The 15,207-nt window shown below is 38.4% G+C and overlaps 1 protein-coding gene across 1 annotated transcript in view; it reads left to right on the top strand.

Annotated features, from left to right (window-relative positions):
- The window catches only part of SLC44A1 (solute carrier family 44 member 1), a 202,905-nt gene extending 187,698 nt beyond the window's left edge, over positions 1 to 15,207 (top strand). Inside the window, exon 16 of the mRNA XM_086683631.1 lies at positions 14,096 to 15,207. Within this exon, the coding sequence (XP_086539757.1) occupies positions 14,096 to 14,110 (15 nt within the window). The 3' untranslated portion in view covers positions 14,111 to 15,207. The remainder of the gene's footprint in view (positions 1 to 14,095) is intronic.

A 15,207-nucleotide genomic window follows, 5' to 3' on the forward strand; every position in this document is an offset into this window, starting at 1 on the left:
ATTATGGTGGTTTTCTGGGTTGCAAGTGTCATTTATTTCATTTTTGCTTATCTTTAAAATACTGAGTGTGTATTATCTTCATTATAAGAGTATATTTTAATTTTTATAACTAAATAAATACAGTAATATTCACCTGTACAGAAACTATCCCAGTAAATTGACATTTTACTTGGAAGTCGATTACATGTCCAGCATTATGAGAATGTTGAGCCAAGGTATGGCACATAGATTCAATAAAATGGCAGGCAGCCATTAAAAACTCATCGTGAAAAATGCCACAGCATGGAAAATGCTAATGATAAGATGTTAGCTTAGAAATGTAAAAAGTGGGGGGTGTCTGGGTGGCACAGTTGATTAAGTGTCTGACTTCAGCTCAGGTCATGATCTCGCAGTTTGTGAGTTCAAGCCCCACATTGGGCTCTGGGCACACAGCTCAGAGCCTGGAGCCTGCTTTGGATTCTATGTCTCCCCCCCCCCCGCCCCTTCTCTCTCTCTCTCTCTCTCTCTCTCTCAAAAATAAATAAACATTAAAAAAAAGAAAAGTAAAAAGCAGGATGGAATTATAAAAATAATTTTAAAATGATATTATCACTTTGCAGGGTTGGAATTATGGTGATTTTTTTGTTCACTAAACTCTCTGTAATATCACTTTCTACATTTCTACATGCTTGAACAATTTATGTCTGACCTCATCTTGTGACCTGTCAATTTTTTTGGTAAGAGAATTTGAGGAATTTAGCCTTTCTATATAAATAATTTCAAAATCAAATCTCAAATTCCCTGGGATGTGAAATGCATACTAATTCCACAAGGTGGCAATATCATAGTTATTAAGCCACATGAGAGACTGCTGGGGTTACTCCCTGCACTGCATCATTCCTAACATTATTTCTTCTTATTGTTTGGTCTTTGATTTACATTGACATTTACATTCCTTTTAAGTCCTAGAAATGTAATGTCTTTTATGGTTTTTATTTTTAAATTAGGAGGTAAAGAATTCCCCTGACTGGGAGAATGTGAAGGTCTCTGCCCACACATTTTTGGTTCCTCGCTACTTCTTTGCTTCCTGAATCTTTTTCATTTGTTAAAACAATTAAATCATATCAATTGATATTTTTTGAAAACTTCTTATGAGTAAGTCATTGTGCTGGGTCTTTATATACATTACCTCGTTTACTCTTGCACGATGGGTGGGAAGCTAAGGGCCGACTGGGAATTTGCCCCAAGTCACAGTTATTTTTTGCCAGAGCCTGGATTCAAGCCCAGTCTCTATAAAAAAATAAAAAGAAGTATATATATATATATAGTTAAATGGATACATTGAAAAATAAGCAAATAAACAAATAAATAAATGACTATCCATAAATAGAGAGAGAGTGTGTGTGTTTGTATCTATCTATCTACTATCTATCTAATTCAGGTCAGAAAAATAAAAGGTTACAGTAAATAAAATACATATTAGATAGTTTCTTCTGTTTTTCCTTAGCGTAATATATGAGAATTTCCTTGTGTTATTAAAAATCCCTTGCATCCATTCGTCAGTTGATGGACATTTAGGCTCTTTCCATACTTTGGCTATTGTTGAGAGTGCTGCTATAAACATTGGGGTACAAGTGCCCCTATGCATCAGTACTCCTGTATCCCTTGGGTAAATTCCTAGCAGTGCTATTGCTGGGTCATAGGGTAGGTCTATTTTTAATTTTTTGAGGAAACTCCACACTGTTTTCCAGAGCGGCTGCACCAGTTTGCATTCCCACCAACAGTGCAAGAGGGTTCCTATTTCTCCACATCCCCTCCAGCATCTATAGTCTCCTTATTTGTTCATTTTAGCCACTCTGGCATGAGGTGGTATCTCAGAGTGGTTTTGATTTGTATTTCCCTGATGAGGAGCGACGTAGAGCATCTTTCATGTGCCTGTTGGCCATCTGGATGTCTTCTTTAGAGAAGTGTCTATCCATTGGGGAGGGGAAGAAAAAAAAAGAGGTTAGAGAGGGAGAGAGCCAAAGCGTAAGAGATTCTTAAAAACTGAGAACTGAGGGTTGATGGGGGGTGGGAGGGAGGGGAGGGTGGCTGATGGGTATTGAGGAGGGCACCTTTTGGGATGAGCACTGGGTGTTGTATGGAAACGAATTTGACAATAAATTTCATATTAAAAATAATAATAATAATAATAAATCCCTTGCAAATAGGACTAATAGATTGATAATGTTCTTTCATTTTTTGGTACTGTATTTTATTCAGTCTTCTATAATTGAAATTAGCAGTTCCCTCTCAAAATTAAAGGGTCATTAATAATGTTAAAATGGGGCGCCTGGGTGGCTCAGTCGGTTAAGCATCCGACTTCGGCTCAGGTCATGATCTCCCGGTTTGTGAGTTTGAGCCCCTCGTCGGGCTCTGTGCTGACAGCTCAGAGCCTGGAGCCTGCTTCAGATTCTGTGTCTCCCTCTCTCTCTGCCCCTCACCTGCTCACGCTCTCTCTCTGTCTCAAAAATAAATAAAACATTAAAAAATTTTTAAAGAATACATCTATAAAAAAATAATAATGTTAAAATCATCACCTTTGTATAGAAATCTTTATCTTTATCTCTGACCATTATTAAGGATACATTCCTGGAACTTGAATGACTTACTAGATGAAATGAGCTTTTAAAAGGCTCCTGTTAAAAGTTTTAACCTGATGATCAAAATAACATATTTTCCTTTTATTTTTTTATTTCTTTAATAATTTTTTTAAAGTTTTTATTCATTTATTTTGAGAGAGAGAGAGTACAAGCAGGGGAAAGGCAGAGAGAGAGAGAGAGAGAGAGAGAGAGAGAGAGAGAGAATCCCAAGCAGGTTCCACAAGGTCAGGTTCCACAGAGCCAGACGTGGGGCTCAAAATCATGAACCATGAGATCATGACCTAGCTGAAATCAAGAGTTGGATGCTTAATCGACTGAGCCACCCAGGTGCACCACACATTTTCCTTTTAATATATGTAGCAAATATTTCCAGAAAAGAGAAAAACTATGCTGTACCCCCTGACCAGAATAACTACATTTATGATTTTTGTATTTCCTGCTATATTTATATATTTATGTCTCTATAATATTTATCCACATATGTATCTCATTTTCAGAGTTGATAATAAAACATATACACATAGAAGCTTTCAAATTTAATACTATATAGCATTATATATATACACAAACACATTTCAGATCATTATTCTTCAGCAACATGATTTATAATAGTTGATTTATATTTCCTTATATTAATGTTTTATTATTAAACTTTTAGATTACTTATAATCTTTTTATTGTAGAGATATACTTTTCATACTGCTGATTAGTTCTTTAAGATAGACTTCTAGAAATGGTATTACTAGATCAAAAGATAAAGGTACTTCTTTATGAATGTTGATACATATTGCCAAATTGCTCTCTAGAAAGTTTCTATCAATTTACTAAAGTAAATATTTGCTAAGGTCTATGAATGTCCCCATTTTCCCACACCTGGCAGGTATCACCTCTGATAACCCTAAAGGCAGAAGATGAATGAGAGTGTCTTGTTTTTACTTGCATTTCTTTATTAGTGAATTAAGTATTTTGCATTCATTTATCAGCCCTTTATATTTCCTCTTCTGTAAATTCTCTATTCATGTGCTTTGCCCACTTTGCTATTGAGATATCACTGCTTTTCTTACTGTTGGATAAAAGATTTTTTATATTAAGAATATTAGCACTTTTTCGGTCATATATTCATTGCAGATATTTTTCTTTCTTTATAATTTGTCTTTAATTTTGTTAGTGATGTTTCATCTATAAATGATTTAAATTTTTGTGATAGACAAATTGATTTATTTTGTGTTATTTTCCCAATTTTTTGTTTGAGACTTTCCTTAACCCCCCAGTAAATCAGTAAAATACTTACATATATGTTCTTCTATTTTTTTCATTTTTTTAAAATTAAGATATAATTTATGTTCTGTTTTTAATGGCTTTATCTCTTTCATTTTTCATATTTATTAGTAGCTACAAATAATTTTGTTGTATAATGTGAAACGAGGCCCATGTTGAATATTTAACAAATCTCCACCAGATCATTTATTGAATACTTCATCCCTTCCCCTACTGGTTTGTAAAGATGTTTTATCATATGTAGTAGAACGCTTAACATTCCAAGCAGTATAGTAGCTAAGAGTTTGGACTTTGTGATCAATCACATCTGGGGTCAGATCCTGGCTCTGCTATTTTTTGGTTTGGAGGAAGTTACTTAGCCCATCCAATCCTAAGTTTCCCCATCTATGAAAGAGGAAATGTAGAGAGGACTCTATCATATGGTGCATGTAGAGCATTAAGCATGAAGTGTGTCACCTGGAAAACATACCATAGAGTACATATTAGCTACTACTGACTATGATATTGGTAAAGTTATTCCATATTTTAATACATCTCGATGTTCTTGAATGGGGTAGACGTAGAAAGCTTTAATGAGTTACTGGGAATCTGAAAAATGAAACAAAGCTACATTTGTTTTAACCTGTAATGAGTTACTGGGAATTTGATTAAAAAATAAAACAAAGCCGCATCCATAGCTCCACATTGGACATTAGCTAGGCTCATGCACAATTAAGTGATACACTTCCACATCCACAGGGCACACAAGTCATATTGCCTTAGGAGAAAGACCCGAAGGGAAAAAAAACAAAAACAGACTACCTCAAAAGCTAGAGGGACTTGAGGGTACCGTTTTCTGTATTACTTAAATTTTTTGACAATAATTAACATATATAGAGGCAAGAATAATAAAGTTTCCATTGGAAAAACTGCATGCCTGAACAAAGTTAGATTAATCATCCCCCAAGATTTAGAGCTCACTGGAAATAGTAAAAACATCAATGCCTAAATCTGTAGATGCAGAGAAGCCTTGTAGGAACTGTTTTCAAGGTATATTTCTTGTTTCATTGATCTCTCTGACTTCCTGTGCCGGTTTTGTTTATTGTGGGTTTAGATTGCACTTTCATATCTGTGAAGCCAATTCCCCACCTTAATCTTTATTTTGAAATTTTATTTAGCAACTCTTGCCCATTATTCTTCCAGATGAAATGTAGATTCATTTTTAAGCCTTTCCAATTGCCTATCTGCCTTCTCCACTTGGATTTCTAATCAGCACGTCAAAAGTGACATTCCCAGACCAAATTCTCTCCTCAGCCAATGGCAACTCTGCCCTTGCATTTGCTGAGAACAAATGCTGTGAATCATCCTTGACCATGCTTTTTCTCTCATGCCATACACCCAGTCCATCAGCAAATCCTGTCGACTCTCTTTTTCCATAGAGAGCCATAACATAATCATTCTCACCTTCTCCATTGCTGCCACCCCTTATCTCTTGCCTGGAAAATTGCAGCAGGTTCCTCACTCATCTTCCTGCTGTCCTGCTGTCCTGCTTCCTGCCTTGTCTCGCTACATATTATTCTCAACACAGGAGCCTGAGTGATTCTTTTAAAATGTAAGTCAGATCCCATCAGTCCTCTGCTCACAACTCTCCAAAGGCTTGCCATAGCGCTCAGAATACATTTCAAAGTCCCTACATGATTCACCCCCCACCCACTCACCCACCTGCTGCTGCTCTCAAATCATTTCCTACCACTCTCCTTTCATTCACTCTGCTCTAGCCACAAGACCTCCTCCTGCACCTTGCTGTTCTTTGTACAACCAGGTATAGCTCAGGCCTTTGTACTTACTTCCACGTGTCTCATGCCCTCACTCGCTTCAGGTCTCCATACAAATGCTACCTTATCAGTAAGGCCTTCCTTGAACTACTTACAGAAAATAGTAACCCCACTACCACATTCCCTGTCTGGTTAATATCCTTTATTTTTCTATATGGCACTTATTATCCTTTGATATATAAAATCACTTAAGAACGATTTACTATCTGTCAAAAAAGTCTCTGCAATTTTTTAAAAAGCCTCTGCAATTTTAATTAGAAGACTACTAGATTTATAAATTACTTTGGGGGTGCCTGGGTGGCTCAGTCGGTTAAGCACCCGACTTTGACTCAGGTCATGATCTCACTGCTTGTGGGTTCGAGCCCCGTGTCAGGCTCTGTGCTGACAGCTCAGAGTCTGGAGCCTGCTCTGGATTCTGTGTCTCCCGCTCTCTCTGTCCCTCTCCTGCTTGCACTCTGTCTCTCAAAGATAAATAAACATTAAAAAAATTCTTTTATAAATTACTTTGGAAAATATTATTTTTAAAATATTATTCTTCCCATTCAAAACTGTACCTGAAAAGAGAGTATATGTACCTCTGACCATTTCCAAGAGCCTCCTAGAGACAAATGGGCAAATGAGACCCAAATTCCAGTCCATACAATATGGCTAAAAGAATTGGAAACCTAGGCAGTTTTAGGCAGGCATATCATATGTGTATCCTAGTACCCTCAAATTCGTCTGATAAATACTTACTGAGCTCCTATTCTGTACTATGCACCATAAACCAGGTTTGATTGTGGACTTCTATTTCTGGCATATTTCCAATATTTTGCAAGGTTACCAAAAACAGTGAGTTGACTATATTAAATTATTATTTTTCATAGGTTAAAAATAGTTAAATGGTGACTCGGGTTTTTGAACGGTTGCTTTAAAGACCTTCTCTTTGGCAATAATTATCTCGTAAGCCAACTATCTGTTCAGACCACTCCTTGTTAAAAGTAATAAAACCTTATCACTTGGTATAATAGAATGCTTGGCTTTCTGTTTCACTCTGTGGAAGGCACCTGCAGGATTGAAGAAAACTTATTCAAGGTGACATCATGTTAGTAATAAGCAAGGTATAAAGAGTGACAATGATTCTCTGGGCCTGGAATTTTGTCTTCCCTTTAGGGACCAAAGCTTTGTTGTAATGTGGTGTTCCAGAATAACCATAGGTGGATCTCTCTCTCCCTCTTTACTGGTGCCAGAGATCCTACAGTATCACAATATACAGTTTATGTCTGATAATATTCAATCATGAGGACAGCTGAAAAAAGGGTCATAACCCTGAACTTTGGAACAAAGATGGCTTTCTGCTCAGCACAAGTTTTATTACACTGCATTACAGTGAACGCAGAAAGACAGCCCTGAGTTTTTGAATAAAATTTTTCCCTTTGAACTTGCTTAAAATTGAGCCCTACATTTGCCAAAATAAAATTAAGAGCTTCTGTTCATCAAAAGACACCATTAAAGAAGGGGCACCTGGGTGGCTCAGTCAGTTAAGCATCCAACTCTTGATTTCAGTTCAGGTCATGATCTCACAGTTCATGAGTTTGAGCCTCACGTTGGGCTCTGTGCTGACAGTGCAGAGCCTGCTAGGGATTGTCTCTCTCTCTGACCCTACCCCAATCGCACAAGAGGTCTCTCTCTCTCAAAATAAATACATAAACTTAAAAAAAGGAGATAGAGAAAAGACAAACCATAGACTAGAAAAATTATATTTTCAAAACACATTTGATAAAGGGTTCCTATCCAAAATTTATAAAGAACTTCTGCAAATGAATAAGAAAAAGACAACCCAAATGGATAAAAGGCTTGAACAGGCACTTTCCAAAAGAGGACACTTAATGCCCAGTGAGCACATAAAATGGTGCTTAACTTCTTCAGTTATCTGGGCATGCAAATTAAAATCACAGTGTGAAACTAGAACCCACCCACCAAAATGGCTACAATTTAAAGTGTTGGCTAGGTTGTGGAGCAACTGGAACTCTCATTCACAGCTAATGAGAAAATAAATTGGTGCAAGCACATTGGAAGCTTATTTGGTGATATTATTAAAAGCAAAATACAATGTCCTAAGATCCAGCAAGTTCACACCTGTGTATGTACCCAATGGAAGTGCATGCATACGATATGTTTAAATCTTCATGGATGGATTATTTGTAAGAGCCAAAACTGGAAAAAACTCTTTGTCAACTATACTTCAATTTAAAAAAAATAATAAAAGCTAGAAATAATTCAAGTGTCCACAATAGTCGAATGGATTAGTAAATTGTGGTATATTTAAATTTTTTTTTCAACGTTTTTTTATTTATTTTTGGGACACAGAGAGACAGAGCATGAACGGGGGAGGGGCAGAGAGAGAGGGAGACACAGAATCGGAAACAGGCTCCAGGCTCTGAGCCATCAGCCCAGAGCCCGACGCGGGGCTCAAACTCACGGACCGCGAGATCGTGACCTGGCTGAAGTCGGACGCTTAACCGACTGCGCCACCCAGGCGCCCCAATTGTGGTATATTTAAACAATAGCATACTACACAAAAATGAAAAAGAGTGAGCTGCAGCTAACTTGAAACAACATGAACAAATCACACAGATACAATGTTGAGTAGAAAGCTATACACAAAAGAGTACGTACCATGTGATTTCATTGAAATCAAGCTTAAGAACAGGCAAAAGTCAGGGTGCCTGAATGGCTCAGTCAGTTAAGTGTCCAGCTTTGGTTCAGGTCACGAACACGTGGTTTGTGGGTTCAAGCCCTGCATCAGACTCTGTGCTGACAGCTTGGAGCCTGGAGCCTGCTTTGGATTCTGTGTCTCCCTCTTTCTTTGCCCCTCCCCTGCTCACAGTCTGTCTCTCTCTGTGTCTCAAAAATGAACAAACATTAATATATATATATAAGAACAAGCAAAAGTCATCTATGGTAAAAAAAGAACAGAATAATGGTTACTTGGATAGTGCTCTGACTGGGAGGGTGCATGAGGGAGTCTTCTTGGGTGCTGGAAATATTCTATATGTCAGTCTGGATGATGTTCCACGGATACAGACACATATAAAAATGTCATTATGCTGAAGATTTTTATATTAAAAAAACACTTGTGTACTTTACTATACTATGTTATAATTACAAAATTTTAATGTATATTGAAAGGGGCACCTGGGTGGTTAAGCACCTGACTCTTGATTTTGGCTCAGGTCATGATCTCAGGGTTGTAGGTTTGAGCTCTGCGCTGGGCTCTGCACTGACATGGCAGAGCCTGCTTGGGATTCTCTCTCTCCATCTCTCTCTGCCCCTTCCTCTCTCTCTCTCTCTCTCAAAGTAAATAAACTTCAAAAATGTATATTAAAAAATAAAGTTTTCCAGGCGCTATTCTCTATTATGTGAAGTTAGACGACTGCCCCTTCTTGTTCCTAGCAGACAGCTAGAGGGGTATTCTCTAAAGAGGGTAAAATAGAATTTAGGGGGATATCACAAGTAGAGCTACCATACTTAAATCAGGGGGATTAAATGGAAGTCTGAATACTGAAAGAGAGGACCTGGGGCCTTCTCCCCCCTCATAGCTCCCAAAATTCAAGCAAATGGGCCTTCACCGACTAAGCAGGAAATTAGAAAATCATTCTCTGGGGAATCTGACCAGGCCAAGGGAAAATACCTAAATAAGCTAACATGACTTCTCCAACTCAAGGATTCCACCTGTGGCGCCTGCGTGGCTCAGTCAGGTAAGCACCTGACATCGGATTTCTGCTCAGGCCATGATCTCATGGTTTGTGAGTTCAAGCACTGACAGTACAGAGCCTGCTTGGGATTCTGTCTCTCCCTCTCTCTCTGCTCTTCCCCTGGTCATGTGCCCATGCTCTTTTTCTCTCTCTCTCTTTCAAAATGAATAAATAACCTAAATAAAATAAAATAAAATAAAATAAAAGACTCAGCCAGATCACCGTTAGTGAAGCACTTCAGTGACAAAATCTTTCCACAAATGAAAAAACTGCAACTAGTTTTCGTGTTTCTTAAATATGAATTACCAGACCCTTGAGGCAAGTCTCTATGGTAAGAGAGAGACCAAGAACAAGACAAAACAACAAAATGATTTGCAGGAAACAGACTGTAAAGTAGAAGAATACATCTTAAAAAGTACTAAATTCAGATAGAAATGGAAAAGAGTATATAGTGAAAATAGCTTGTTATTTAAAAGAGGAAGATTCAGGGGAAAAACAGCTCTTGAAAATTAACAACAGAACAAAAATGTAAAATTCAGTAGAAGAGTTAGAAGATGAATTTGAGGACATCTCTCAGAAAGTAGGGCAAAAACAAGGTGGAAAAGATAAAATTAGACATTCATTCCAGGGGATTCAACATTCAAATTATAGGCACTCCAGAGAGGTTAGAGGGCAGGGGTCAGTGGGAGGGAGAGAAAGGGAGAAGGGGGAGGGGAGAAATGTTACACATAAAAAAAAGATCAAGAATCAGAATGGCAATGGCTTTCTCAACACAGCGCTGGGAACTACAAAAAAAATGGAAGGATACTTTCACAGTTCTGAAGGAGAATGGTTTCCATTGTAGAATTCTCTACCTATACAAACTGAAATAAATGTGAGGGTAGAATAAAGACATTCAGATATGCAAGGGATTTACGTGGAATCATACCAATCATACCAGATCATAATCAAAGACTGTTAACCACTCTAAATGTTTTCTACATAAAAAGAGATAATAATCATGATCAACTGTTTTTATTTCAAGGAGATAGAGTGAGAAAAAACTAAGTCAGAAGAAAGTAGGATGATAAACATGAAAATGAGAGTAAAATTTGAAACCATCTAAATTCCCTTTTTTTCAACAAGTATGTACCTAGTGCCTCCTTTTTGCCAGCACTGTTTTGAATGCTGAGGGTACAGTGGTGAAAACAGACAAAAGCCTTTGCCCTCATAAAGCACATTAGGGAAATGTTTTTTTTTTTTTTTTTTGGTTTGTTTTTTTGTTTTTGTTTTTTTTTCAACGTTTATTTATTTTTGGGACAGAGAGAGACAGAGCATGAATGGGGGAGGGGCAGAGAGAGAGGGAGACACAGAATCGGAAACAGGCTCCAGGCTCTGAGCCATCAGCCCAGAGCCCGACGCGGGGCTCGAACTCACGGACCGCGAGATGGTGACCTGGCTGAAGTCAGACGCTTAACCGACTGCGCCACCCAGGCGCCCCTAGGGAAATGTTTATACACTATTATGTAACCTTTAAAAATATACATGAATATCAGGGACATAGGAAATGTTTATAATATAATGTGAGGTGAAAAGAACACAGGGTTGGCCGAAGACAAAAGGGAAGTCATAAACCTGAAATAGGTATGCTACAATGGGGAAATTATGAGCGAATTTTTCTTTTTTAAAAATTCACTTTGCTTTTATATTGGGTTTTCAAACAGATAAGGAAACATCAAAAATTTTTAAAAATAGAACTGGTAAAAATCCTATGTTGGCTGTTTAAAATTCTGTGCCAAGCATTTCATTTGGAAAGAGTTGCTGGTAAATAGGTTTATTTTCTGAAGTCTTTGTAACTATTAACCCTTTGCTAGTAGGATACTATTTGATAGTAGGATTCTAAAGGATACTGTATGTAAGTTCAGTTGCCATCTAAGAAACTCTTCCTCAAAGGGGTATTATTTCTTTTCCCTAAGAGAGAGAAATTCCCCACTCCTGGTGGGGAAAATATGAGTCAGAAGTCAAGAGTCAGATACTTTAGCGACTGAGCCACCCAGGCACCCCAACCTGAAACTATTCTAAAATTAAAAAGTAAATTTAAATTTAAAAAATAGGAAGAAAGAACTCAATCTCAGACAAATTACGACTGGCCTGAGCCAAGTATTCAGACCACAAGACCGTAACTAAACATCAACCACTATCAAATGTCAGACTAATAGGCTCTGTTATTTTCAATCACAAGAAAAAAAAATCATGAAAGTTGAAACTGCAAATGAAAATATGTAAAATCATAAAACATGGAACTGATGAGACAGCAAAGTTTAGAAAAGGTGTTGTGGAAAATAGGAAAGCATTGTAATTTCTTGAGCGAGGGACTTGAGGTAGTGAGAGGATTGACTTAAGGATTTATTCAGCCAACAGTGCAAAATGGGCTGCAGATGAGGAGGAATCTGCGACAGGGGATCAGCAAAAAGCAGTAACTGGCGTGTGAGACAAAAGTCTCAAGACCAAAGCTCTAAAACGAAACTCAGGGCAAGGAAGGCAAGGGTTTCAAGCAATGGTATTCTTCCCCGCCCCCCTCCCCACTTTATTTTACTTTATTTATTTAATATAATTTATTGTCAAGTTAGTTAGCATACAATGTGTACAGTGTGATCTTGGTTTTTGGGGGTAGATTCCCCTGACTCATCACTTACATACAACACCCAGTGCTCATCCCAACAAGTGCCCTCTTCAGTGCCCATCTCCCATTCTCCCTTCTCCCCTGCCCTCCCTCTCTCTCTGTTGGAAACTATTTTTTCCCCTTCCCTTCCCCCGTGGTCTTTTGTTAAGTTTCTCAAGTTCCACATATGAGTGAAAACATGATATCTGTCTTTTTCTGAATGACTTATTTCACGTAGCATAATACCCTCCAGTTCCATCTACATTGTTGCAAACAGCAGGATTTCATTCTTTCTCATTGACAAGTAGTATTTCATTGTATATATAAACCACATCTTCTTTATCCATTCATCAGTTGATGGACATTTGGGCTCTTTCCAGAATTTGGCTATTGTTGAAAGCACTGCTATAAACATTGGGGTACATGTGCCCCTATGAATCAACACCCCTGTATCCTTTGGATAAATTCCTAGTAGTGCTACTGCTGGGTCATAGGGCAATTCTATTTTTAATATTTTGAGGAACCTCCACACTGTTTTCCAGAGTGGCTACACCAATTTGCATTCCCACCAACAGTGCAAGAGGGTTCCCGTTTCTCCAAATCCTCTCCAGCATCTGTTGTTTCCTGAGTTGTTAATTTTAGCCACTCTGACCAGTATGAGGTGGTATCTCATTGTGGTTTTGATTTGTATTTCCCTGATGATGAGTGATGTTGAGCATCCTTTCATGTGTCTGTTGGCCATCAATGGTATTCTTAGTGCCACATACAACCTGTTTTAGGCACCTGGGGACAAGCAGAGCTTACTGGGGAGACATGTATCAGGGGGGTCCTAGCCTGACTTTCCTGAACATTTGAATCTTAGAACTACTTCATGTCCCCTTATTCAAGTCCAAGCTCTCCTGGTGTCTTGTCAGGACTGTATCTTATCACCTCTGCTTGTCCTTTCGGCAGACCTGTGCTTGTTTGATAGTAGAGCTGGAGTTAATGTTTCTTTTCTATTTTTAACCCATCCTAATGGGTTTTAAAAAGCTTTTTATTTGGAAAACATTTCAAGCTTATAGAAAAGCTGCAAGGATAAGAATAGTACATAGGACACTATAGACTCTTGTTACACCTATTGTTATATATCTGTGTGTGTGTGTGTGTGTGTGTGTGTGTGTGTGTGTATCTATCTATCTATAGATATACCCAATATTTTTGAGCCATGTGAGAATTATTCACATATATCATGGCCCCTTAGTCCTAATGACTTCCTTGTGTGTATTTCCTAAGAATAAGGATATCCTTTTATAAAACCACGGTATAGTCGTCAAGTTTGGTACATTTACTCAGTCATTGTTTCCTGAATTGAACTGAACTATGGGAACACCCGTTATCCTGGTTTGACCTGTCCTACTGCTGAGTCATGGGAGTGAAAAATCTAAAGCCTCATTTGAATTTCAGGTTTGAGTCGTTGAGAAAACCACAGATTCAGATTTTTCAGATTACTTTTGAATTTGATTCATTATGTGGTTTGTTTGGGGTTTTTTTTGATTCTGTGGTTCAGCTATTCTGAAAACATCCTTCTCAAAGAATAATGCTGATACCAGCATTGGTGGATACTAACCGGACGTTCATTATTAGGTCAGGCACTGTTCTGAGCACTTTGTATTTATTAATGCATTTAATCCTCACAACAGCCGTAAAGGAACATACCGTGACTGTCTTCATTTTGTACGTGGGGAAGTGTAGGCATGGGAATCAAATAGCTTGATCATAAATATATAGCTGATAAGGGTATAAAATCAAGATTTGAACCCAGGCTCTCAGACACCTTTCTTATTTGTTAATCTACATGCTTGTGCGTGTGTGTGTGTGTGCGTGTGTGTGTATTTAGCCTTCTTACATTTCACAGTGTCTTCTCTACAGACGATCCCATGCTATTTCTTGTTATTGATTGATTCTCATTGTGTCCTGTTCCCCTAGGAGAGAAGCATTCATTTTCTTGATGTGTTTATTTTGCAGCTGAAGCGAAGGTGACTGGTCCCATGAGCCCGGAAGAATGAACTCAGAAGAGGCTGTTTACACGAGGATCTCCCACTCACCAGCTGTTGAGACTCTGTGGATGAAGAGGAGGATCTTATTACCTCAATGGAAGTGTGCGACCATGTTCCCGAACCAACAGCAAAGGGGATTTGGTACAGTGGGGCTGCCTAATAAATGATTCATCAGAAGTATTTGATACAAATCTGTCTTGAAGCAATGTCTTCAAATTTAGTGTTGCATCTTATCTGGCCTCATGTATGTTTGTGTGACCTCTGCTGCTTCTCTCTCCAGTGCCACTGCTGGCCTGAAGGCTGGATCCACAATGGAATTCTCTTCATTCAGGCTATTTATAGAGCCAGCGTGGGTTCCTAACTATTTATTGAATGCCTGTTTCATGCCAATCATTAAGCTGGATGCTTTAAAACATTTAATCTTCACAAAAATCCTATAAGGTTGCACCTACTATCTCCGTTTTTGCCCACGAGGAAGAAGAGGCTCAGAGAGGTTGTGCACTATGTGTAAGATCACACAGTTGGCAGAATCGGGGCTCAAATCTAGATCTAGATACAAAGGCTCTTCACTTTAACACATTGCTTTGCCTATCACTGCTGCAGGGATGATTAGTCCATCATATCATCACTGGTATTCCTCTTATAAATAGAGGTGGTGGGGGTGGGGACAACACCTGGGGGGTTCAGTAGTTTAAGCGTCCGACTCTTGATTTCGGCTCAGGTCATGTCACAGTTAGTGACTTCGAGCTCTGTGTGGAGCTCTGTGCTGATAGCTTGGAGCCTGCTTGAGATTCTCTCCCTCTCTCTCTCTGCCTCTCTCTCTCTGCCCCTACACTGCTTTCTCTCTCTCTCTCTCTCTCTCTCTCTCTCTTTCTCAAAACAAATAAATAAACTTAAAAAAAATAGACGTGAGGATGGTAGCGTATGTGTATGGGAAGTGTCTGAGAGGGAGGGTCAGGGAGGCTTTAGAGACACTAAAAGAACACCATGGTCTTTTAGATTAAAGGTTGATAAACTGTGGCCTGTGTGTCAGATCCAGCTCCCAGCCTGTTTTTGTAAATAAAGTTTTATGGGAACACA

This window comes from Puma concolor, chromosome D4 (genome assembly GCF_028749965.1).
Source record: "Puma concolor isolate L17-30 chromosome D4, mPumCon1.1.hap2, whole genome shotgun sequence".
Taxonomy (NCBI): domain Eukaryota; kingdom Metazoa; phylum Chordata; class Mammalia; order Carnivora; family Felidae; genus Puma; species Puma concolor.